The sequence below is a fragment of the Macaca nemestrina genome, chromosome 5, assembly GCF_043159975.1.
Source record: "Macaca nemestrina isolate mMacNem1 chromosome 5, mMacNem.hap1, whole genome shotgun sequence".
Taxonomy (NCBI): Eukaryota; Metazoa; Chordata; class Mammalia; order Primates; family Cercopithecidae; genus Macaca; species Macaca nemestrina.
The window spans coordinates 96,626,537-96,653,489 of NC_092129.1; the positions used below are offsets into that span (position 1 = coordinate 96,626,537).

General features: G+C 40.0%; 1 protein-coding gene across 2 annotated transcripts in view; it reads left to right on the forward strand.

The window, feature by feature from the left end:
- The window catches only part of LOC105496567 (midasin AAA ATPase 1), a 186,540-nt gene that overhangs the window by 70,223 nt on the left and 89,364 nt on the right, over positions 1 to 26,953 (forward strand). For both annotated transcript variants that reach the window (XM_071096725.1, XM_071096726.1), the window contains exons 18-34: positions 369 to 513; positions 988 to 1,084; positions 2,652 to 2,765; positions 4,744 to 4,891; positions 5,352 to 5,462; positions 7,357 to 7,508; positions 8,725 to 8,903; positions 9,498 to 9,706; positions 9,880 to 10,026; positions 11,736 to 11,877; positions 13,503 to 13,637; positions 13,718 to 13,856; positions 15,389 to 15,527; positions 15,823 to 15,953; positions 18,617 to 18,761; positions 20,569 to 20,698; positions 26,133 to 26,351. In XM_071096725.1, the coding sequence (XP_070952826.1) occupies positions 369 to 513; positions 988 to 1,084; positions 2,652 to 2,765; positions 4,744 to 4,891; positions 5,352 to 5,462; positions 7,357 to 7,508; positions 8,725 to 8,903; positions 9,498 to 9,706; positions 9,880 to 10,026; positions 11,736 to 11,877; positions 13,503 to 13,637; positions 13,718 to 13,856; positions 15,389 to 15,527; positions 15,823 to 15,953; positions 18,617 to 18,761; positions 20,569 to 20,698; positions 26,133 to 26,351 (2,482 nt within the window). The remainder of the gene's footprint in view (positions 1 to 368; positions 514 to 987; positions 1,085 to 2,651; positions 2,766 to 4,743; positions 4,892 to 5,351; positions 5,463 to 7,356; positions 7,509 to 8,724; positions 8,904 to 9,497; positions 9,707 to 9,879; positions 10,027 to 11,735; positions 11,878 to 13,502; positions 13,638 to 13,717; positions 13,857 to 15,388; positions 15,528 to 15,822; positions 15,954 to 18,616; positions 18,762 to 20,568; positions 20,699 to 26,132; positions 26,352 to 26,953) is intronic.

The window sequence follows — 26,953 nt, forward strand, 5'->3', positions numbered from 1 at the left end:
GGTATAGCCTGACCCTGTATTTATTTTAAGTTTTAATAGCCACTTGGGTGCCTTTAAACACCTGACTACAATGTAAGCTATTTACCTGACCATCCACATAATGAGAGGATTTAGTTTATTGCATCTCTGTGTTAGGCTCAAAGATACTCCCTTGACCCTTTTGGACATTTAAAAAATTAACTTGGCCTTAACTCTTACCTATCTGCTGTCAGCCAGTGGGCAGTTAAGGTATAGGAAATCTTTCCTACTTGATGGGCCTATACCTTGATGGGCCTGTGCCTCTATTTCTAACCCTGCTTGCATAACTATTCTTGGCAAGTGTGCCTTTATTTGACACATTCTTACCATTTTATTTTATCTTTTTCTAGGGTACATTAGCTCAGGCTGTAAAGAAAGGAGAGTGGATCTTGTTGGATGAGATTAACTTGGCTGCTCCAGAAATACTAGAATGTCTGAGTGGTTTGCTTGAAGGATCCTCTGGATCCCTGGTGTTGCTGGATCGAGGAGACACAGGTAGTAGCACTTGAGTCCCTTGGGATTTGACTTGCTGTCCAGCCCTACGGCCACTTTAGAGTGAGATTTTTTTTTTTTTTTTGGGTTAGAAGGATGACGTGGGCCTCCCAATGAAATTTGTTCATTCTTTAGATATTAATTTTCTGCAAAGTACATTGAGCTGTTGTTGGGTGGTATGTGGAATGCAAAGAAGAATAGTATAATTTGACAAGGTATTTGAGTTACGGATAATAGACACACTTATAAAATAACAGGTAAATGGTTGGTAAAAGATAAGTAACAGTGAATAAACATACCACAAAAGACTGCAGTATAAGATTAGATTGAATACATAGGTCTGGAAAGTTATTTCAGGGGAGTTTCAGAAAAGACAAGGATGGTGTGAGTAGTCAGCATCAGGCTGGCTGGCCCTGGGGGGTTCTGTGGAATTAGATAATCATACCTTTGTGAAAATTTATAATTTTCTCTTAACAGAGCCACTGGTTCGGCATCCTGACTTCCGTTTATTTGCCTGCATGAATCCAGCAACTGATGTAGGCAAAAGAAATCTCCCACCAGGAATAAGAAACAGGTGAGGGGTTGGTTCTTGGAGACTTTATTTTTTTGCAACAGGTTCTTGCTCTGTTGCCTAGGTTGGAGTGCAGTGGTGTGATCTTGGCTCACTGCAAGTCCCCGGTTCAAGTGGTCCTCCCACCTCCCACCTCAGACTCCTGAATAGCCAGGATTATGGGCACATGCCACCACACCCAGCTATTTTTTTTTTTTCTTTTTTTTCTGAGACAGAGTCTTACTCTGTTGCCCAGGCTGGAATGCAGTGATGTGATTTTGGCTCACCACAACTTCCACCTCCTGGGTTCAAGTGATTCTCCTGCCTCAGCCTCCCTAGTAGCTGGGACTATAGGCATGCGCCACCATGCCTGGCTAATTTCTCTATTTTTTTTTTTTTTTTTTTTTTTAGTAGACACGGGGTTTCACTCTGTTGGCCAGGCTGGTCTCGAACTCCTGACCTTGTGATCCGCCCACCTCAGCCTCCCAAAGTGCTGGGATTACAGGTGTGAGCCACTGCGCCCAGCCTCAATTTTTTGTATTTTTAGCAGAGATGGGATTTTGCCATGTTGCCTAGGCTGGTTTCTAACTGGGCTCAAGCGATTTGCCTGCCTTGACTTCCCACAGTGCTGGGATTACCAGGACTTCCTTTTAAGATTCTCTTTATTTATAGATTAGTAATATTAATGTAACCAAACTTTAAAGCAATGCTTGAAATTGCCTCTGATAGTGGAATCTTTATTACCTTATTTGTCGTATTCCTGTACTTTCTGTAGGTGGTAGGCATATGGGAATCTTCAGAACACTGGAGAATTTTTCCCTCTGTGTTAGTATGTCAGTGGATATTGTTGAAAATAAAAATCTTTTCTTCCTCAGATAATCTTTTGGCGATTAGAAAAATTTCATAACACAATATAACAGGAAAGCATATACCAGTATATGTACATTTTAGGAACACAGTCCTCTTTGGATGAGGCTAATGATTTGAAAAGGCATTTTAAGTTTCTTTTATTTTTCACCAATAAGCACTGACATGAACAAAGTACTTAGTTGTTGGTGATTTATGTATGTAACATTTGGGAAAAAATAAATGACCAGATTTATTATTGGTAACCGTTTACTTCATTTTGAGTTTTAAAATAGTAACTTTATTAGATCCTGTCTCTTCATTATAAAGTAATAAAAGCTTCTTAGGGAAGCTTTAGAAACTACATTAAAGTAGTTGTTTTCTCTTCAACCATTTTGTTTCTGATGTTGAGGGGCTTGTTTTTTATTGCACTTATTTTTTTAAACAAATGTGGTTATGATAAACACCTGAAAATGAGGATAATTAATTCTTATTTTTATGTCTTTTTCTTCTTGTAAGGACTATACATAGAAGACTTATTGCATAGAAGAAGCAATAATGGTATATTTTTGGTAATGGTTACATTGTCCTTTAATTATGATCAGTTTCTATCTCAGGTTGAAAGACATTTTATACTATAAGCAGTTAAAATGAGCTGACATATCTTCTTCTGTTTCATGTTTTTCTATTGTCAACGTAATTGTATTAACTTCCTAAAAAGTGTTTATTATGTATTGTTTTACAGGTTCACAGAACTTTATGTAGAAGAATTGGAAAGTAAAGAAGACTTACAGGTTCTTATTGTAGATTATCTGAAAGGATTGAGTGTGAACAAGAATACAGTGCAAGGAATCATAAAGTAGGTTCCCTTTGGTATGTCTTTATAAACTCTTTCTCTGAACATGAAAATGTGCTACTCGTGCACACACACAAATATGCATTCTTTTTTACTTCTAACTTGAGAAAACTGATAGCAGGATTATTATTTAGATTCTCTGGTAAAGTTGGAACCTAGTATGAACTCCTTCAGGTTTTTCTAAGGAAATTACATAGAAAGCTATGAATCACTACTTATGAGAAGATATAAACTATCAGATAATGCTCTCCTGATTACCTGTATATTCATAGCTGAGAGTTTGAATTCTTGGAGATGTACATGGCTTGCATTTTGACCTGTCTTGAAGAAGATTACTTTTCTATTTGCAATATTTGTAGTAGCTACGTGGGATATAAGGAGAAAAGGGTTAATATAATTGTGTCAGGTTTGGAATTAATGGAAGCTTAGCCTAATAAATAATAGAGTAGTTGTGTGGCTTGGTGCTTTAATTTGAGACTTATTCCTGTTTTTTTGTATGCCATATAGACAATGTGCAATCTTTTGTGTCAGATAACCTCAATTCTAGTATTGGTTCTATGAGAAACTAATTGTATCATTCTGGGCCACTAACTTAACTGTGTGTTCTCCAGAAAGAAATACAACATGTAAAAGGATTGAAATAGGGTGATATTAATGTTTTACTACGTATTTGTGTATTTTTTCTCTTCCTTAATACAAATACTTATTGAGTGCCCTGGTGCTAGGGATATAGCTATGAGTAAGGCAGACAAAATCCTGGTTCTTCTCATTGAGCTTTAATTCTGGAGAAGTCATGTACCGTAATTTTAGGTTGTGATAAGTGAAAAAAGTTACATATAAAACTGAGTAGGATGTAAGGAAATGAAGACTTGGAGTTCTATTTTTTTTTTTTTTTGATACAGGAGCTTTGCTTTGTTGTGCAGGCTGGTCTTGAACCCCTGGCTTCAAGTGATCTGCCAGCCTTAGCCTCCCAAAGTGCTGGAATTACAGGGATGAGCTACAGCACCTGGTCTTGAAATCTTAAATAGATTAGTCAACGAGGCGTGTGTTTAGAATGCTTCAGAACGGTTTACCACACCACACCCTAAATTGGAATACTTTCTGTTAGCCAAGAATATTTGGACAAAAGTGTAAATATGTATAGTTAAGATTCCAGATGCTAAAGGTAAACTTTTATAAGTACCTCATTTTATCTAAAGAGATAAAGAGATAAAATGAGGTACTTATAAAATACTGAGAGTACAAGTAGTATATATTCCATATATTAAAAACCCAGTTCCAAAACATAGATTCTTTCTACAAAAGAAAAAATATTTTTTTAGATAGCAAAGAGATAAGACAAAGCTCATTTGGGCAGGAACTTGGATTTCATCTGTGATGCATGCACACTTGGTTACATTTGATCTTGTGGTGCTAATTGATCATGAATTTCACAAAGTGCAAGATATTCATGTTTCAGTCTGAAGCTTTTCCCATCCTGTCATCATTTGGACTTCTAAAGTGTGATAGTGACAATAGTAATGGTAAGCGTATCCTCCTGCTTTTTAACATTTTGTTAGTACTGATTATAGCCATATTTGTAGCCTTTCAAAACACCATGCATTGTTTGCCATGTCTTTATTCATCCCCATTTTAGATTGCACAGGAACTTTGTTTGCCTCTTAAGCTTGAACAGACTGTGGAACACAGAAACTTCTCACCTCTCTTTATCAGTACCTTTTTGCTAGAGGAATTGCACATTGTACTTCCCAGTTTCCTAAAGGAAATAGGTGTTCATTTTTTTTTATTTTGAAAGATAGCTCTGAGTACGTGAAAAGTAGATTTAAAAGAGACTAAGATATTTTGATGCATGCCCTAGGAAGTTGTATGCAGGCATGACGATTTGTGATCTAAAAAATGTCCTTTGGGTTTTCTGTAGAGAATCGATAATAATGGATACTTACTAGTAAATAAAATTGCCTGACCTTTATTCTATTTGTAGCTTCTACACAGCTTTGCGGAAAGAGTCGGGGACCAAATTGGTGGATGGCACTGGCCATAGACCTCACTACAGCCTTCGAACTCTGTGCCGGGCCCTGCGATTTGCAGCCTCCAATCCATGTGGCAACATTCAGCGTTCACTCTATGAGGTCTTTCTGAAGTCTCTTTGACAGGATATGAGCTTGCTGGATGGGTTCATGGGAAGGAAGGAATAGGGATGCATATGCCAGATTGCCTGTGCTTTCCAGTTAGTCAGATCAGCCCAGAATACCTCATACCACATCTACCCTGTCCTTTTAAATTAAATATTTTACTTTTTATTTTAAAATTTTTATTTTTAATTATACATAAAGACAGGGTGTCACTGTGTTCCCACTCTGGTCTCAAACTCCTGGGCTCAAGCTGTCCTCCTGCCTTGGCCTCCCAAAGTGCTGAGATTACAGGCGTGAACCACCGTGCCTGGCCTACCCTTCCCTTTATCTACCACCTTACTATATTTAAAAGTTGGGAAGCAGCATCACCCAAGAGGTTAAATTTTGTTCTAGAAATAAGTTTGGTTGTATTGCAGAAGGTTACTTAGCATTATGCATATTTGTGTTTTCTTTCTAGGGTTTTTGTTTGGGTTTCTTAACACAGCTTGACAGGGCATCACACCCAATAGTTCAGAAGCTAATCTGTCAACACATCGTCTCTGGCAATGTCAAGAGTCTGCTGAAGCAGGTATGTTCTTTTGTTATTTTTGACTTGTTATACTTGAGAGGCTGAATTACCAAATTTTCAGCTGTTTGGTTTTTTGTTGTTTTTTTTTTTCACATAACTTTTTAATTATAAAGGTAATCTGTTGCAAAAAGTTTAAACGTTACAGAAACGTACATTTAGATGGTGCAAGTTTCCAATAAGCGTGCTCTTTGGATATTTAAATACTGTGGATAATGTTTCCAGATAAATTGTATAATGTATGTATTTTATTTATTTACATATCCGAATTTTGGTATGTATGTGTTGATTTATTGAGGTAAATTGTAATATGCATTTAATGTAAGTGGGACTGTCTCATAAGAATATTCTTTTTTTTGGAGATAGAGTCTTGCTGTGTCGCCCAGGCTGGAGTGCAGTGGTGTAATCTCGGCTCACAGCATTCTCCCCCTCCCTGGCTGAAGTGATTCTCCTGTCTCAGCCTCCCGAGTAGATGGGATTACAAGCACATGCCACTATGCCCAGCTAATATTTGTAATTTTAGTAGAGACTGGGTTTCACCTTGTTGGCCAGGCTGATCTCAAACTCCTGACCTCGTGATCTGTCCGCCTCGGCCTCTCAAAATGCTGGGATTATAGGCATGAGTCACCGTGCTTGGCCCATAAGAATATTCTGTAGCTTTCCTTTTTAAACTAACTGAATCTTGGGTATATTTTTGTTTTTGTACCAGAATTCATTGTGACATGCCTTCTAAGGGCCACATATTATTTCACTGGATGGGTACACCATAGTTTCACTATCTGCATAGTTTAACTACACCGTTAAGTATAATCTATACCTTCTGATTGATAGTTGGGCCTTTTCTGAGGGGGCATTAGTGGGGGCACTATTATAAACAATAGCCATTTTGGGTTTGACAGGAAATTACAGAATAGCATGGGACTGAAAGAGGCTGAGAGAAACTGACTCACAATCAACATGTAAATTGGCTTGTTTACATGTTGATTGCTTGTTCATTAGGAAGAGAGAGCCCTTGGGACTTGGGGTTTCTTTGGACTCAGCCTTTTAAAAAATCGTACAAGTAACACATGCATAAATACTTTTGGTAAATTGTGAAAACATTGAGAAAAGGCTCAGGCTGGCTTTTACCATTGTTGTAATCAAATACCAGTCTCTTCCAGTTGGTCTTTTTTTGTATGTGTGCCTCAGGGTGTGACAGAAACTTAAAAAGATCCTTCCTCCCCTCCCCCTGTTGCTTCTCAACTCAACTGAGGAGGCCTTAAAAGCAGGGCCTAGACGTGTAGCTTGAAATCTGGGGCCCAAATGCTCTAGAAGAGTACTTTTCCATAGTTACAGATTTGACCACCATTTAGCGATTCTTTTACTTATAAAAATGGGAATTTATATAATCGAACCTAGTAACTTAAACCATATCTCAGCAAAGTTATGTCATTATCCACAATATTATCCTTAATGGTCTAGTTGCTCTAAAAAGTCAGTTTTATTTTTAATGTCTTCCAGGCAATCGAGAGTGTGATACTGCAAAACCTCCTTCCTTACTACAACACTGGCCCTTTTTCGGGGAACATGGTTTATATGAAATTCATGTTGTTAAAAATACTTGGAGTGGGCATTTTGATATGTGATAGAAGAAAACTGATACATAAACCTTCTGGGAATTTGTTTTGATTCAGTTTTTTTTCCAAACCCACCTACTCCACTTCATTTTTAAAACCAATATATAACACCATTTTGTTGTCATTCCTCACAATTTTATGTTCGTATTTCACTCAGTTTTAATGTTGAAAGTATGCAGAACAAGACAGCTTGTTCAACAAGTAGCTCTTTTCCTACTTTATGCCCTTCTCTGAAAGAATGCGCAACTGTGGGTTATTCCTTGAACTTCTGTGTCTTTCAGCCTATTCCAGAGCCAAAAGGAGGTCGGCTTATCCAGGTTGAAGGTTACTGGATTGCGGTGGGAGACAAGGAGCCTACAATAGATGAGACATACATTCTCACATCTTCTGTGAAGCTGAACCTGAGAGATATAGTCCGAGTTGTCTCTGCAGGGTGTGTGGGCTTTTTTCTCGCTGTCCTGAACTTGATACAGGCATAGGCATTGAAGACATTTTGGTCTAACTTCCTTAACTTTCAGAGAGCTTTATTCTTTTTTTTTTTTTTTTTTTTTTTTTTTTTGAGACTTGAGTCTCGCTCTGTCGCCCAGACTGGAGTGCAGTAGCGAGATCTTGGCTCACTGCAAGCTCTGCCTCCCGGGTTCAGGCCATTCTCCTGCCTCAGCCTCCCGAGTAGCTGGGACTACAGGCTCCCGCCACGACGCCCGGCTAATTTTTTTTTTGTATTTTTAGTAGAGATGGGGTTTCACCATGTTAGCCAGGAAGGTCTCGATCTCCTGACCTCGTGATCAGTGCACCTCAGCCTCCCAAAGTGCTGAGATTACAGGCGTGAGCCACCGCGCCCGGCCCAGAGAGCTTTATTCTTATTCGTTGGCCAACTGAACAGTTACTTACAAAAGTCAGTACTATAACTTTTTCCTGGTAGAAAACATTGTTTCTAGTTGTGCAGCTTTGGAGGGAGCACTATGGATGCAGATGATTTTATCTATCTTTAAAGTTGTCTTTTGTTATTTTGCTGATAAATACCACAAATTATTCAGTAAATGAGTAAAAGTTCTACTTACAGTTTCTTACAAATGTTGCCAGCATAGTTGGAATTGCTTTTCTTAGTATGTTTTGAGGAATAATTTTTACAAAGAAGCTTCTCAGTGTATAGGAATAAAAATGTTCTTTGCTTCTTGCAATTTCCAGAAATGTAAAAAGGAAAAAAAAAAGAAAAAAAATGCTCTTTTAATGATGCTGTTAAATGATGTTGTCATTCTTTAGAAAACAAAAAACAGTACTTGGCCAGGTGCAGTGGCTCATGCCTGTAATCCCAGCACTGTGGGAGGCCAAGGCGGTTGGATCACTTGAGCCCAGGGTTTTGAGACCAGCCTGGGCGACATGGCAAAACTCTGTCTCTGCAAAAAATACAAAGATTAGCTGGTCTTGGTGGTGCATGTCTGTAGTCCCAGCTACTCAAGAGGCTGAGGTGGGAGGATCACTTGAGCCTGGGAGGTCGAGGCTGCAGTGAGCTATGATTGCGCCACCACACTCCAGCCTGGGTGACAGAGTGAAACCCTGTGTCAAACAAAACAAACCAATACTCAGTTCTGGTTTCTCAGCTTTGTAATTTTTTGTTTTAAGTTGCTTAATTGGCTAATCTTTTACAGAACCTATCCAGTGCTGATTCAGGGAGAGACATCAGTAGGTAAAACAAGCCTGATCCAGTGGCTGGCTGCAGCTACTGGCAACCACTGTGTGCGTATTAACAATCATGAACACACGGATATCCAGGAGTACATTGGTTGTTACACATCTGACTCCTCAGGGAAGCTTGTCTTTAAAGAAGGTAGGGTTAAGATTCCATTCCATGAACATAGGTATTTATTCTTTCACACACATTTCCTTAAGTAATATTCTTCATCCTTTCCAATTGAGAGGCACATGGACCTTTGCTGTAACAACCAGCTTTTCTTGATGCCTGAGCTAAGATAGTTAAGGGGTGATGCATAAGTTGCTGGCTTTCTTTAGGTTCTACTAACCTTGCTGGCTGTATACAGGACTAGGGGCAAATTTTCAAGATGGGAGTTGAACTGCTGCTTTATTTTCTAGGGATTCAGAGAATGGGGTTGGTGTTAGCCAAAGGAAGTTGGGAATAGACAACAGAATGTGGTGACTTAAATGAAATTAGACTGCAGGGGAAAGATTATACAAGAAACATGAGGTATTTTCAGCCTTGGATTCTTTTCTGTGGGGGAAAAAAGGGACTATTTTAATTGAAAATTATTCCTCCTTGATCTGCAGTGTCATAATTTGTTTTGAGGCAAGACTAGCTACAGAAATTAATTTGCTTTGAAATTTAATGATAACCTAGGATTTGTTGATTGTACATAACGCATTTTAAAACTTTGGACTGATTTATACACTGTTTGTTTCTTCCTAGGTGTTCTTATTGATGCTATGAGAAAAGGCTATTGGATTATTTTAGATGAATTAAATTTGGCCCCTACTGATGTGTTAGAGGCACTGAATAGACTGTTGGATGACAACCGTGAATTGCTCGTAACAGAAACACAGGAAGTTGTTAAAGCACACCCTCGGTTTATGCTTTTTGCCACCCAAAATCCCCCAGGACTTTATGGAGGCAGAAAGGTGTGTAGCATATGTCTCCTTCTTTCAATTTGTTACCATATCAGATCGTAGATTTTTCATAGTAAGGATGAAATGTTTTTACCTCTCCTTTAATATTTTATGGTGAATGTCAGAGCCTCCATATTGGAAATTAAAAGGCACCTTTTACCGTATTCTTTCTGTGCTTTGTCTAGGTCCTTTCTAGAGCCTTCAGGAATCGGTTTGTGGAATTGCACTTTGATGAGTTACCTAGCTCTGAGTTGGAAACAATCTTGCACAAGCGGTGTAGTTTGCCACCCTCTTACTGCAGCAAGTTGGTTAAAGTCATGTTGGATCTTCAGGTACTTAGTTTCAAATGGAATGTGTTGATTATAGTTGGTGATCAAAATTTCATGGCTGCTTTTGTTAGAAAAAAGAACCTGTTGATGTATTTTTCCAAGCAGAGAATTTTTTTTTTTTTTTGTAAGACACGGTCTCACTCTACTGTCCTGGCTGGAGCGTAGTGGCACAATCATAACTTGTTGCAGCCTCGACCTCCTGGGCTCAGGTGATCCTCCCATCTCTGACTACTCACTCCTTAGTAGCTGGGACCACAGATGTACATCGCCATGCCAGGCTACATTTTTTTTTTTTGTAGAGACAAGGTTTTGCCATGTTGCCCAGGCTGGTCTCGAACTCCTGGGCTCAAGGGATCCACCCACCTTGGTCTCCCAAAGTTTTGGGATTACAAGTGTGAACCACAGTTCTTGGCCTTCAAGTAGAGGTCTTTTAAGTGCTTCCCACTAATATATATTTTTAGTTTTCTTTTATCAATCAACAACTTTACGTCATTAAAATTTTTCTGATATTTACATATGATGATAATTTTGTATTTATTCATAATATTGAAGCATTTTGTTTAGAATGGAATTTGGCTTAGGGAAAACTGCAGTTTTTGGTTTTTAAATGGATATAGTCCTTGAATGGACATAATTAAAGAGATCAATTCTTTATGGCTCGCCCTAGTCAGCTGCAAAGCTACAGCTGATCTTTACAAATTCCATTTATCTTATGGAGTTAAATTATTCTTTTTTTTTTTTTGAGACGGAGCCTCACTCTGTCACCCAGGCTGGAGTGCAGTGGTGCGATCTCAGCTCACTGCAAGCTCCACCTCCCGGGTTCACGCCATTCTCCTGCCTCAGCCTCCCACGTAGCTGGGACTACAGGTGCCCGCTACCACGCCCAGCTAATTTTTTGTATTTTTAGTAGAGACAGGGTTTCACCGTGTTAGCCAGGATGGTCTCGATCTCCTGACCTCGTGATCCGCCCGCCTCGGCCTCCCAAAGTGCTGGGATTACAGGCATGAGCCTCCTTGCCCAGCAAAAGTATTCTTTATCAGAAAGTATACATTGTCAAACTTCTTTTTAGAAAGCTAATCATAATGAAGACTCCTATCATTATGGTTCCACATTGTTTCACTAATCTTCCTGCATCTTTGCCACCATTTGCATTACTTTTTGTTTGTTTTTGGAGATGGAGCCTTGCTTTGTCGCCAGACTGGAGTGCAGTGGTGTGATCTCGGCTCACTGCAACCTCTGCCTCCTGGGTTCAAGCGATTCCCCTGCCTCAGCCTCCTGAGTAGCTGGGACTACAGGCGTGTACCACCATGCTTGGTTAATTTTTGTATTTTTAGTCGAGAGGGGATTTCACTGTATTGGCCAGGATGGTCTCGATCTCCTGACCTCGTGATCCGCCCACCTTGGCCTCCCAAAGTGCTGAGATTACAGGTGTGAGCCACCGCTCCTGGCCCATTTGCATTACTATTAATCATCTTTTTTGTATGTGGCATAAGAAATGTGGAATTCCATTTATATTATTAATTTAAAAATGAATTTGAACATTTTTCTTCAGAATATTACAAGTTATTTGCATTAAAAATTAATCTTATTCAGTGAAATGAAATTATTTTAATGGGAGCATAAATTTGTTACAAATTTTATATACATTGTACTACAAACTTACCAAGCATTGCAGCTAATGCCACTTTTCATTTGTTTTGATACTTCAACAGTCCTATCGCAGAAGTTCTTCAGTGTTTGCTGGAAAGCAGGGCTTCATTACCCTTCGTGATCTGTTCAGATGGGCTGAAAGATACAGATTGGCTGAGCCGACTGAGAAGGAGTATGACTGGCTACAGCATTTAGCCAATGATGGTGTGTTTTCAGTCAAATGCTCTCAATATATAGTTACGTTAAATGTCAAACTTTTTATTAAAACAAATCTTGCCTCACATTGTGATTGATACATACATTTGACTAGGTATTCCAGAGAGCCTGTTTCCCTCCAGTTGTAACAGCTTTTGTAAGTGATCTTATTCCTGCAGGCCTCCGTGCTAATAAGGACTGGTTGCTAAGGTTTTCTTACTCTTTGCTTCAGGTAGCCACATGGGGGAGTCAGGATATGGGCATAGCCTCTTTGGGAGTTTAGGCAGATGGTTGATGGTAGCTTTGTGGGCGATTTTTCTGCAGTGTCACCAGAGGTGGTCTGGCTAGTGCCTTACAGACATACAGAAAGTTGATTTGTCAGAAAACATTGGCATTCTGAGAGAAATAATTTATATAACCCAAGACTCAGATTTTGTTGTTTTCCTTTAATGCATGGGAAAAATGTGTTACTGTTCGTGATAGGATACACAGTGTTTTGGAATCTTCTGATTTGAAAAGTGCTGATGATTGATTAATGGGCTAGTTAATAAGTAAGAAGAGTATATAAAAGTAGTAGAAGAGATTTTTTTCTCTACTTGTAAAGAATATTTACATAGAGGAATACTTTTTTAAAAACTTTTTTTGTTTTTTTTTTGAGACAGAGTCACCCTCTGTAGCCCAGGCTGGAGTACAGTGGCGTGATCTCAGCTCACTGTAATCTCCACCTCCTGGTTCCGGGTCCTGATTCAAGCAGTTCTCCTGCCTCAGCCTCCTGAGTAGCTGGGATTATAGGCATGCACCACCATGCCTGGCTAATTTTTGTATTTTTAATAGAGATGGGGTTTCACCATGTTGGCCAGGCTGGTCTTAAACTCCTGACCTTGTGATCTGCCCACCTCGGCCTCCCAAAGTGCTGAGATTACAAGAGTTAGCCACCGTGCCCAGCAAAACTTTTTTATTGCGGTGTAACATACAGTAAAGCATTTTCCCATGTAAAGCATCACCTAGACCAAGATTTAGAATATTTCCAATAACTCAGTAGGTCTCTTGCCAGTGGAGGTAACCACTACCCTGACTACTGTCACTACTAACTGACTCCTGTCTGATTATCACTACTAATCTGATTGAAAAGAATTTTGCCTGTCCTTGAGTTTCACCTAGCTGACATCATGCAGTATGTACTCTTTGGGTTCTGGGTGTTTCACTAAACCTGATGTGAGATTCAGTCATGCTGTTATGTGTATCAGGACTTCATTATTTTTTCTTTTTCTTTTTATATAGTAATCCACTGTATGAAGATGCCACAGTTTCTTTATCCATTCTCTTGGTTATGGACATCTGGATCATTTTAATTTTTTAGTTATGAATAAAGCTTCTCTGAACATCGTGTATATGTCTTTTGACACACACGTGTTCATTTGTGTTTGAGGATACTAGAAGTCCTATTGCTGAGGCATAGGGCAGGTATATGGTTAGTTGTAATAGGCTCTCCTAGTTTTCCCATGTAGTTTTTCAGATTTCTACCTCACCAGCAGCGTATGAGAGTTGCTCTTGTTCCATATTCTCAATGTCCCTTGGTGTTTCCAGTAGACACTTGATGATTCCTTTCCTCCTCTTCCTCCTCCTTCTCCCAGGTTACATGCTTCTGGCAGGTCGAGTCAGGAAGCAGGAGGAAGTCGATGTGATTCAAGAAGTCCTTGAGAAACATTTCAAGAAAAAATTGTGTCCTCAATCTCTTTTCTCCAAAGAAAATGTTGTAAAATTGCTGGGTGAGTAGGCCAAAATCCCTAGAGGAGTATGATTTGAGTTGTACTCATTAGAATCTAAATATTTATTTTTTCTTGGATAGGGAAATTGTCTACTCAGATATCCACATTGGAGTCTAACTTCGGCCACATCGTGTGGACTGAGGGCATGCGGAGACTCACGATGCTGGTGGGAAGGGCATTGGAATTTGGCGAACCTGTGCTGCTGGTTGGAGACACTGGGTAAAGATCTGTGACAATGACTCATGAGGGTTCATTTCAATTCCATGGGATTACGTGAGTTATTGCTGAAAAACTCATGAAAGTGTTAATCCCCCCTTTCTTCCTTCTTCTTTTTTCTCTTTTTAAGGAAGAAACTAAGAGCAGGTGGGGGGCTAGGGGAGGGATAGCATTAGGAGAAATACCTAATGTAAATGATGAGTTGATGGATGCAGCAAACCAACATGGCACTTGTATACCTATATAACAAACCTGCACATTCTGCACATGTACTCTAAAAAAAAAACAGAAGAAACTAAGAGATCTGTTACTGTTCAGACTAGTTCTTCAGACTAGTTCTTTGTTTATGGAAAAGAATGACTTTATTATTACTATTTTTGGAGATGGGGTCTCACTCTGTTGTCCACGCTGGAGTGCAGTGGTGCGATATGGCTCACTGCAGCCTTGACTTTCTGGACTCAAGTGATCTTCCTGGCTCAGCCTCCCAAGTAGCTGGGGCTACCGGCATGCACCACCACCCTTGGCTAATTTTTAATTTTTTTTGTAAAGTCAGAGTCTCAGCTGGTTGTGGTGGTTCATGCCTGCAATCACAGAACTTTGGGAGGCTGAGGCAGGTGGATCACTTGAGCTGAGGAGTTCGAGACCAGCCTGGGCAACATGGCAAAACCCCGTCTCTACTAAAAATACAAAAATTAGCTGGTTGTGTTGGCGTCTGCCTGCAGTCCTAGCTACTCAGGAGGCTGAGGTAGAAGAATCGCTTGAGCCTGGGAGTCAGAGATTGCACTGAACTGATATCATGCCATTGCACTCCAGCCTGGGCAACAGGAGGGAAGCCCTGCTGTAAAAAAAAGATGGAGTCTCACTGTGTTGTCCAGACTGGTCTTAAACTCCTGGGCCCAAGTGATCCTCCTGCCTTGGCCTCCCAAAGTGTTGGGATTACAGGCATGAGCCACTGTACCTGGCAAGGATGATTTTTTGCTTCATCGCATTGAGGGCAGTTTTTGTCTGTTTAGTTCTTTTAAACAGTGAGATTCATTCTATACGTGTATAGAGAAGAGCAGATAAACTAGTGTCTGTTGAAAGTCTATAAAGTCTGTAAGGATTAGATTTCTTTTCCCTCCCTTGGTGGTGGCTTTTTTTTTTTTTTAGGCGGCATTTCGCTCTTGTTGCCCAGGCTGGACTGCAATGGTGCAATCTTGGCACTCCACAACCTCCGCCTCCCGGGTTCAAGTGATTCTCCTGCCTCAGCCTCCCAAAGTGCTAGGGTTGCAGGCGTGAGCCACTGCGCCCAGCCGGTGATTGTTGATAGAACTAGGATGGAGTTTGTGCAGTACATACCTTCTGGATAAGGAATATGGGAGAGTGCAGTCGTGCAGAGGGGTGCCGTGAGCCTGGGGTTGAGGTTCCACATTGGCCAGCACTGTTTGCTGCTGCAGTGAGACTCCTACAGTGGTTCTTCTCTTTTGCTGAGGGGGGTGTTTATGGATGTGTATTTGAAACACATACCTTGTTAATCAGTTGCATATCTCTAACAGGTGTGGGAAAACTACTATCTGTCAGGTATTTGCAGCCTTGGCAAATCAGAAATTATACTCTGTCAGCTGCCACTTACACATGGAGACATCAGACTTCCTGGGTGGCCTGCGGCCAGTGAGACAAAAGCCAAAAGACAAGGTTTGTCCAGGAGCAAGTGTTCCAGTTATTTTAAAAAACTGCAGTTAGCTGTGCATGAGTCTGTGGTGGGGTTTCTGGAGCTGGGTTCTGGTTTGGTTAAATGTGCATATCTGCAGATTTTCTCCGGTCTACAAGGGCCTTCACAAGCATTCTGGTGCGCAAGTTCTATCTCCTGTTCTCAGATTCTTACTTTCCTCGGAATGCCTACTTCACCCCTGGAAACACCAGCCAGCTGCATGTATATTGTCTGTGGAGCCACCTGCCCTTTAATTTTCCCCACTTTTTCAAATTATAGGAAGAAATTGACACATCAAGACTCTTTGAGTGGCATGATGGGCCTCTGGTTCAGGCCATGAAGGAGGATGGCTTTTTCCTCTTGGATGAGATCTCATTGGCCGATGACTCTGTCTTGGAAAGACTCAACAGGTACGTGCCTGAGAGGTTTGCCTTGTGTTTGATATTTTTGCTCAGGTGATTGATGTGATTTTTATAGATAATCTTGTGCACAGTAATACTCCTCATAGGTGCACCTTAGTAAATGCTTGAAATTATTGGTGTATTACCATGACTTTTGGCTTTAGCATTCAATGTTTCCTAAATTTCTAGGTTTTTTTTTTTTTTATATAAATAACCAGAACAATGGGATCGTGGAATGGCAGGGCTAAAACATGAGCCAAAGTCAAAACTATTTTTTAAGGTGAATTATAGGCCTACTCTCTTAATATTTTGAAAGAACTGTAGTCAGAATCCTATCCCATGGCTGTAAGCCGTCATTAGACCTCAGACCAATATGAATCTTGATGTAGTAACACCCATTTTTTCTCTTTTGAGATATAGTTTACATGCATAATTCAGTGAGTTTTAGTAAGTTTATAATCCCATGATGGATTCTTCTTGCAAGCTATATGCATAGAACTGAGTCACTGAGTTAGTGGTATTGCAATAGAGAAAGAATTTAGTAGTTGCAGAGCTAGCCAAGTGGAAGGACAGGAGTTTATTACTCAAATCAGCTTCCCTAAAAATTTAGAAGATAGAGGTTGGTTGGTTCGTTTGTTTTTTTAGACAGAGTCTTGCCCTTTCTCCCAGGCCGGAGTGCAGTGGTGTGATTTCAGCTCACTGTAACCTCAACCTCCCAGGTTTTATTCTTGTGCCTCAGCCTCTTGAGTAGCTGGGACTACACGTGTGTGCCACCATGCCTGGCTAATTTTTGCATTTTTAGTAGACATGGGGTTTCACCATGTTGGCCAGGCTGGTCTTGAACTCCTCACCTCAGGTGATCTGCCCACCTTGGCCTCCCAAAGTGCTAGGATTATAGGTGCGAGCCACTGCGCCCGGCCTGGAGGCTAGGGTTTTTTTGTTTGTTTTTTGAGATGAAGTCTACCTCTGTCACCCATGCTGGAGTGCAGTGATGCCATCTTGGCCCACTGCAACCTCTGTCTCCTGGGTTCAAGCCATTCTTTTCATTCAGCCTCCTGTGTAGCTGGGACTACAGGCATGTGTCACCACTCCCAGCTAATTTTTGTATTTTTAGTAAAGATGGCGTTTTGCCATGTTGGCCAGGCTGGTGTCAAACTCCGGACCTCAAGTGATCCTCCTGCCTCTGCCTGCCAAAGTGCCGGGATTACAGGTGTGAGCCAGTGTGCCCGGCCGAGGCTAGGGTCAGAGGCCTAGGGAATGGGGAATCCTGTTGGGACAGGGTTGAAATCACAGGAAGTTGAGTTGTCTTGTTGCCCTGAATAAGTTCATGGGATCGTAAGACCTGTTGAGCGACTTTCTTGGTATGGGTTTCCATTCTAGGTGGTGCTAGTCATTCTGTCAGAATCAGGGTCTGAAAAGTACCTTAAACACTAATCTTAGGTTTTATAATAGAGATGTTATAGGAGCAGTTGGGAAGGTTATTCAATCTTGTGACCTCTGGCTGTGTCCTGAGCCGTAATTTTAACCTTGTAGTTAGTTTTATGAAGGTGGGGGTTAGTTTTGGGAAGGTTAGTTTTACTTTTGTTTTAAAGTTAAACTATAAACTAAATTTCTCCTGTACTTTACTTGGCCTACGCCCAGGAATGAACAAGGGCAGCTTGGAGGCTAGAAGAAAGATGGAGTCAGTTAGGACAGGTTTTGTGGGGTTTTTTTTTTTTTTTACTGTCATAACTTTTTGTTAGATTTTTTTCTCATTCATAATTTTTGCAAGGTGATTTCAAGCTTTGCAGCCATCACAATTTAGTTTTTGTGTTTTGTTTTGAGACAGTGTCCTGCTGTATTGCCCAGGCTGGAGTGCAGTGGTACAGTCTCAGCTCATTGCAGCTTCTGCCTCTTGGGTTCAAGTGATTCTCGTGCCTCAGTCTCCCGAGTAGCTGGGATTACAGGCGTGAGCCAACACACTTTGCTAATTTTTGTATTTTTAGTAGAGATGGGTTTTCACCATCTTGGCCAGGTTGGTCTCCAACTCCTGGCCTCAAGTCATCTCCCCACCTTAGCTTCCCAGAGTGCTGGGATTATAGGCGAGAGCCACTGTGCCTGGCCCACAATCCAGTTTTATAACATTTCCATCATTCAATAGAATCCTTTGTGTTCATTACACTAAATTTCTGATTAATCTCTTTTTTGTCTCTGTAGATTTGTCTTTTCTGGGTATTTCAGTTAAAAGGTCTCTTCTCTTACTTTGCGTTAATGTTTTGAGGTTCATTCCTATTTCAGCACATATTATTAATTTGTTCCTTTTTATCCCGAATAGTATTGGATATACCACATTTTGTTTATCCATTCACCAGTCGATGATATCTGAGTTCTTTCTAGTTGTTGGCTATTATGATAAGGCATGCAATTTGTTTATTTTCTTGCAAGTTATTCATTTTTAAGACCAATGCCTTAATAGGTTATAAGTGGAAAAGTTTTTTTTTCCTGATCAGAAATAGCCATTATTACACAGGAATTGAGATACTGAGTCATTTTAAAATTTGTGATAGGAAACCGTTAAGTAAAAATTCATTAGATAGGTGATAACTTTTTTTTTTTCTTTTACAGAGCATTGAAGACTGTAAAATAGAAAGATTGTATAAGCCCTTTTCACTGTTCTTCAATTTTTCTTTTAGTGTCCTTGAAGTAGAAAAGTCTCTGGTATTAGCTGAAAAAGGCAGTCCGGAGGACAAGGATAGTGAAGTAGAGCTGTTGACTGCTGGGAAAAAATTTCGTATTCTAGCAACCATGAACCCTGGGGGTGACTTTGGAAAAAAGGAGGTAAAACTTTTCTGATGCACATTTTCTTTCTAGTTTTTGACCTCTGCTTACTGGTACTTGTAAATATAGTATGTAATAATGGATTTGGAATTGTATGTTAGGTAAAAACTGGGTAAAAGTTTAAAAACCCAAAAATATTTTAAAATAATTATTGGGTTAGAAAACAATTCTGACACAAATATCTCCTTATTTGATATCTCACTTTGTGTATGTGCCTGAAATGTCATTGTTACAGTCACTTTACCTAACCCTTTACATATGTTACCCTGAGAAAGCTCACAGGAGCTCTGCAAGAAAGTTATTATTGTAGTTTTATGGATGAGAAAAGTTGGATCTGAAATTTAAATGTAACCTCTGTTTTTAGAGTCCACTTTCTTAAACACACCTCTGCTTTCATGCGTGGTTTTAAACTGACAAAAAAGTCACAACCAGGAACCTCTTATGGTTTGTAGATGGAGCTTATTTGTTCTCGTAAGGGTTATGTGTGTCACTTTCGGACTGCTGGTAAAGTAAAGGGCAGAGGGTACTTCCTATGTTCAGAGGGTTGTGTTCAGATATATTCGGGAACCAACAACCTTGTTGGTTTCCGGCTCAAGAAACCTTTCAGTAGAGAAGTCAACACTATGTGTTGGATCCCGATCTATTAAAGTTAGGAAGAGAGTGGTGTAACAGGTCAGGGATGATGAGAAGAAACAGAGGGGTTGATCTTAAATAGGGCAATTAGAGTGTTGGTAATTTGGTGAGTAGCTGAAATGATATTTTGGGCCTAGGTTTCCTCAGTATCATAAGATGAAAGATTGTCTCTGTGCTTCAAGATATGCTCTGAAAAGAGGGAATAAAATACATCACATTCAAAATACAAAAACTGGCTTCTGGGCAAGTAGAAATGCCACAGAGAAGTCTGATTTCAAGTTTGTGTATATTAGCTTGGCTGTCAGATTATCTTGTTTTCCTTAAGTAAATGCTTGCTGACTTTTACCCAAAGGAAAGTTACTTTTTAGTTTTGCATGCCTAACAAGCAGAGCAAGGTAGGATGCTGGACGCCAGAGGTACTGGTTGTCTAGGATACTGATAAGGTACACACACGTATTCTTTATTCCCAGGTCTCTGTGGTAGACAGAGATATGATCTCTCAGATAGATGATCATCAAGTAAAAGGAAAGTAATAACAAAGTAATCAGACAAACCAGTAATGATGCTTATGGGGCTTTGCAAACATTTGTGAATAGTGTTAACTGACCTTGTGGAGGGAAAAGGAATCTACAGGGGCAAAGGCCCTAACACTGGAGTGGCTAAACAATTTCTAGTTCTTCAAGAGGTAGAATATATACTTTTTAAAATCACACTCCCTTTGAGCCACATAAAAGAAGTTTCTTCCTCCTATATCAGACTGCCCTTCTCTGTGGGAAGAGAGGTATTTATTTTCTCTGAAGTATTATTTATGTACCTGATGCAAAGTAAAGGTAAAGTAAAAGGAAGAATCTTTACTTAAGGGGAAGAGTTCAGATTTGACTGGGACTGGCTGGAATCCTGCTTCCACTACTTAGTCTGTAAGGCCTGTGGACCATGTCTATTAAGAAAGTGATGATGATACTGGAAGGTGTCATGGAATGTAAGGAGCCAAGACAAAGTATGTCTTCAATTAATTATATCTGATAGTAGAAATAATAATAATAATAATAATAATAATAATAAAAAGTGTGTAGTATTTGCTGGACTTAACAGCTAACAACATTCTTTCAAGACTTGTTTTACAGCTTTCCTTATAGTTTTAAAAATTCACTTTGGAGTTTTGTGTTTCTTATAGCTGTCTCCTGCCTTAAGAAACCGGTTTACAGAAATATGGTGCCCTCAAAGCACAAGCCGTGAAGATTTAATTCAGATAATCAATCATAATCTTCGTCCAGGATTGTGTCTGGGCAGAATAGATCCTAAAGGTGAGAGTTTGCAGGTGGTGATGGTAGTATTGGATCACAGCAGGGTTTGTGTTGGGAGTTGAGGGATCTCTTACAGGACATTAGCCCTGTATATGTATGGCGTGTTGTAAGAAGAAAGGAGATAAATAAATGAAACAAAGTAGACAAGGAGAATGTGGTATTTTTCTGTTATCTTCTGTTAAAGTGTCCCATCTTCATATTTTCGTCATTACCACTTGACACAATGGCTGTAGAATTCCAGCTGCATTTCTTTAGTTGTCATATATGAATATGTTATTCTTTCACTTTATTTAAAAAATTTTTTGTCGAGGTATGGTGGCTCACACCTGTAATCCCAGCACTTTGGGAGACCAAGGTGGGCGGATCACCTGAGGTCAGGAGTTGGAGGCCAGCCTGGCCAACATGGTGAAACCCCATCTCTACTAAAAATACAAAAATTAGCTGGGCGTGGTGGCGGGTACCTGTAATCCCAGCTACTCGGGAGGCTGAGGCAGGAGAATCGCTTGAACCCAGGAAGTGGAGGTTGCAGTGAGCCAAGATTGCACTGTTGCACTCCAGTCTGGGCGACAGACTCCATCTCCAAAATAAATAAATAATTTTTGTTATGAAAAATCTCAAGCCTGAGGAAAATAGATTAATATCCATAACTTAGAATTAACAATTTAAAATATCCAATAAGAGTCAACACTCTTACTATGTTTTTGAAGCCTGTATTGGTTTGATGTCTGCATATTTATCTTAGACATTCAATGGAATAAATTTAGAACCCAGATCTGGTTCCAAGACTAAATACATAGTTTTTTGGATCATTTTTTATATTCTTAAAGAATTTTAAAAAAGATATCTGCTTCTTTGAAATTGGAATTCGTGGCTATGTTCAGCTTTTTAAAGGTGCCCTTCTGCACATTTTCAAAAATGAGTCGAGTAGCTGTGGAGAGCATCTAATCTGCATGGAACCCATTCTCACCTGTGGTGTGGTGTTTTAGGGACCACTGACTCTTTAGTCATCTGAGCAAAGACTTCTTTTTAAGAATGGCCCATGGTGAACTGCCACATTTATAAGTATACACACTGCTGCTTGAATGGCCAGAATTCCCCATGCCTTGTTGAACTTCCTTTTTTCTCTACAGTCTTTACCAATATCACAGTCACCCAGTGGCACAAGAACTGACTAAGCCTGTAGTTAGTTGTCAGACTCATTTGAAGGGCTTGTTGAAATGCAGCTTGCAGGGCCCCACACCCAGTGTTTCTCAATCAGCAGGGGCAGAGAATTTGCCTAACAAGGCCTCCCCTCAGGTGATGCCACTAATGTTGGTCCAAGGTCCAGGCTCAGAGCCTCAGAACTCAGAACCCATAACTCTTGTGTGCTGTTTGCAGTGGCACATTTATTGTGAGAATGCCAGTAAAAGGAGTATAATACAGACTTTTTTATGGGGGGGGTTCAGGGAAGACAAGGTCTCTGTCACCCAGGCTGGAGGGCAGTGGTGGAATCACGGCTCATAGCAGTCTTGACCTCCTGGGCCCAAGTGATTCTCCTGTCTCAGCCTCCCGAGTACGTGGCACTGTAGGCATGCACTACCAAGACAGGCTAATTTTTGTGTTTTTTTAAGAGATGGGGTTTCACCATGTTGCTCAGGCTGGTCTGGAACTCCTGGGCTCAAGTGACCCGCCTGCTTTGCCCTCACTAAGTGCTGGGAACTATAGGCAGGAGCCAGAAGGCCAGAGCAGGCCTGAAGACAGAAATCGTTAATCAAGCGTGATTTATCTTTTGGCTCTGTGTTGGAGCTGGATTCCTTCAGGAAGTTACCTCTTCATCTCCTATGGGCTATGCTTATTCCTTTGTTATTTGGATTGTGATAAGAATGACAGAGGGTTCAACTGCTGTCATGACCATGCTTGCTGCATCACCGGTGTGCTCCATGCAAGCATGGGAGCCCTGAGGACTTACCTCTGAGCCCCACACCTTGTCCTTAAGGAACTTGTTTACTCCAGGCTTTCTAGGCTACACAGCAGCAGACTTCCCAGGGAGGCATTAGAGACCTTGAAGGGAGCATGGTGAATAAGGGAAGTGGCTTAATAATTCACAGTTTTATTTTCTAGAAATAGATCAGGAAGGCACACATAAAAACTTCTTTAAAAAATTGTGAAATATAAAACAGGAAACTAGACATAGCTTTTTGTTTTTAGATTTTCTTTAAAGATAGTTAAGATTTGATGAATTTATTTATTTTTTTGAGACACAGTCTTGCTCTGTCACCAGGCCAGAGAGCAATGGTGCAATCTTGGCTCACTGCAACCTCCGCTTCCCGGGTTCAAGCGATTCTCCTGCCTCAGCCTCCCGAGTAGCTGGGACTACAGGCGTGTGCCACAATGCCCAGCTAATTTTTGTATTTTTAGTAGAGACGGGGCTTCACCTTGTTGGCAAGGATGGTCTCGATCTCTTGACCTCGTGATCTGCCCGCCTTTGGCTCCCAAAGTGCTGGGATTATAGGCGTGAGCCACCGTGCCCAGCCGCATTTAATATTTTAACTAATAGTGTCCTTCTAAATTGAATTCTGATCCTAATAGTAGTACTTATACTTATTGTATTATCTTAATGAGTATATAAATACCACTGTGGGTTCTACTTAATTTCTCTAGTATTTTTAGTTCACAAATCTCTGTAATAGTATTATCCATATATTCATAGTATGAACAAAACAAAAGATTCTAAAAGCCAGGCATGATAGTACGTGCCTATAATCTTAGCTACTCAAGAAGCCAAGGTGGGAGAATCCCTTGAGCCTAGGAGTTTAAGATTACAGTGAACCATGATTATACCATTGCACTCCAGCCTGGGCAACAGAGTGAGACTCCGTCTCTTTAAAAAAAAAAAAAAAAGAAAGAAAAGATTCTGAGAAATTGATGTGTTTAAAAAAAAAATTGACCTGTGAAAGGCATATAAACTGCTTTTTACAATCTCAAACTTTTGTAAACAGTACTTCTGTGTTACATTGGTATAATGTACCAATATTTGGTACATTAACCAATACTTTAATGAACCATTCTGTTTCATTAAAACAGCTATCGGCCGGACACGGTGGCTCACACCTGTAATCCCAGCACTTTGGGAGGCCCAGGCGGGTGGATCACGAGGTCAAGAGATCGAGACTATCCTGGCCAACATGGTGAAACCCTGTCTCTACTAAAAATACAAAAATTAGCTGGGCGTTGTGGCACGTGCCTGTAGTCCCAGCTACTCAGGAGGCTGAGGCAGGAGAATCGCTTGAACCCGAGAGGTGGAGGTTGCTGTGAGCCAAGATCATGCCACTTCACCCCAGCCTGGGCAATAGCGTGGGACTCCATCTCAAAAAAAAAAACAAAACAAAAAACCAAAAAACAACTATCATTTATAATGACTTCCTTGTGTTATATTCTAAAAGTAGAGATAAGAAACTGTATAGTTCTCCTTAGATAAGGTCAGATTGCTCTCCAGAAAGATGGTATCGTTCACAACACTGCCAGCAACGTAGTGAATGTGCCTGCTTGCCACAGTCCCTCCATCAGGGAGTTTCCTCTCTCTCTCTCTCTTTTTTTTTTTTTCCCTTCTTCCTTTGAGACAAGGTCTGCCTGTGTCATCCACAGTGAGACACAGTCTCACTCTGTCGCCCAGGCTGGAATGTAGTGGTGCCATCTCGGCTCACTGCAACCTCTGCCTCCCAGGTTCAAGCAATTCTCGTGCCTCAGCTACCCAAGTAGCTGAGACTACAGGCACGTGCCACCATGTCCAGCTAATTTTTGTATTTTTAGTAGAGACGGGTTTTCACCATATTGGCCAGGGTGGTTTTGAACTCCTGGCCTCCAATGATCTGCCCGCCTTGGCCTCTCAAAGTGCTGGTATTACAGGCATGAGCCACCGTACCCAGCCTTTATTTTTAATAAATGAATATTTTTGCATTTGGTATTCATTATGTCTTTTGGGGTGATACTCTTCATTACATTTATCATAGGTTTTAATATTCTGTTACCTTTTCATATTCTAAAAATACATATGTGAACTAAAAATACATATGTGAACCTATTTATCACTGATGATCTTATTTCTTAAATGATCATAATTTAATTTCTATTAATGGATTAATTTTTTCATTTTCTTTTTTTTAAAATTTACCTTGAATTTATTCTTCTCTGAAGTGTGAATCTAAGTACTGATATTTACCGTCTAGTTGAAATAGCATTTAATTTCTTTCCTCATTGTTATTGAAATTTCCCCCTTGCTTTGTCATTTTAAGCTTTTTTTTTATTTTTATTTTTTGAGATGGAGTCTCGCTATGTCGCCCGGGCTGGAGTGCAGTGGCACGATCTTGGCTCACTACAAGCTCCGCCTCCCAGATTCATGCATTCTCCTGCCTCAGCCTCCTGAGTAGCTGGGACTACAGGTGTCCGCCACCACCCCTGGCTAATTTTTTTGTATTTTTAGTAGAGACAGGGTTTTATTATGTTTGCCAGGATGGTCTTGATCTCCTAACCTCGTGATCTGCCCATCTCGGCCTCCCAAAGTGCTGGGATTACAGGCGTGAGCCACCGTGCCCGGCCTTAAGCTCTTTTTAAAGAGTTTTTTTTGTTGTTGTTGTTAGCAGTATTCTTCCAACCCATTACATTTCTTCTAATTCACAATATATGTAGCTTTGGAGGCTATTGCTGTGCTTTATATTATAGCAGTGCTTCCTTCTAATCTTTTCTTTCTTTTTAAAATATTCTTTGGTATTCATACTTTATAGATAAATGTCTACTGTTGACTTAAGACATGTTGTAAAGTACTCCACTCAATTTAATTGGGATTGCTTTGACTCTATATGTACTGAAGTATTTTCTTTATTTCGAGACAAATATTATCTGACAGGAAATTGTGATAATTAGAATATTCAACTTGATTCATGAAACAAAATTTGTGAACCCCCCTAATTTGCTGAATTCTGATTGCTGCATAGATATATATATAAAAAAAAAAACTTGAATGAATGGCATTGAAAAGATAACATTCTTTATTACATTAAATGGAAAAAAATACATTTATTTAAAATACAAGTAAAATTATAAGATATAATAAAATTTGCATATTTTCTAAAATAATTGTGATGGAAGTTCGAAACTGTGTCCTAACTCAAATCAAATGAATATTTCTTTGGGCGGTTTTCAGGTCAGTGTCTAAAACTGTAACTCCCAAAGTTTTGTTTCGTTCTTTGGATAGGGATGGACTGCTATTGATGAATCCTTTCAGAATTTGATCAAAGCTGCAGACTGCTTTTGTTAGAAAAAGCATTCATGTACATTCACAGAACTTTGCTTAGAAGGAGCAAAGACCCCTTTTAGGCCACCTGTGTGCCCCAGGTTATGAACTGTTGTTCTAGGATCTCCCGCTAACAGCAAATTCTTTTTTGTTTCTTGTGTTTAGGGTCTGACATACCTGAAGTGATGCTGGATTTCATTGACTGGCTGACCCACCAAGAGTTTGGCAGAAAGTGCGTGGTCAGTATCAGAGACATCCTGTCCTGGGTTAACTTCATGAACCAAATGGGGGAGGAAGCTGCTTCGAAAAGGCCAGAGACCATCTCCACTGTGACGTCTTTTGTCCATGCTGCATGCCTGGTGTACATAGATGGAATAGGTTCAGGTATGTTGTCTGGTAGCTGGTGGGGACAAGGGGCTCGGATAGAGGGGCATAGGAAATGGAGCAAGCCCAGGCCTCTGACCCAGCTATTTTACCGAATCACTTCGCAGAACATTTCCAAAACTCAGAATGGCTTTCCTTTTGTTTGTACTCTTTGAAGAGTGGTTGGCACACAAGATACGCTGCAATTTCTCAAAGCTGGTAGACCAGGTACTTAACAAACATGAAGTGGTGATTATGAGTAGAGTAAAGGCTGTTGAAATGTCTTTGCTTCTAAAGCACTGGCTTTTTTTTTTTTTTTTTTTAAACTTTATTAAGTTCAGGGATAAAGCTTAAAATTAAGTGTTAGGAATAAAGCTTAAAATTTTAAAGACATTGAACACTTGAACAAAGGCTTTTTAGCAAAGCAATTTTATTTTTGTGCAGAGGGGTATTTTTTTGGCCAGTTGCCATGAGAGTACACTTGAACAAAGGGCACGAGAGCCTTTTTTTTTCTTTTTTGACGCAAGTTTTGTTTTTGTATTTTTCTTTTATTGACCGGGATTGGGTTGTATAACTTAAACTAATTTTGATTGGCTAGACATTTGAATTTTTTTAGATAAGGT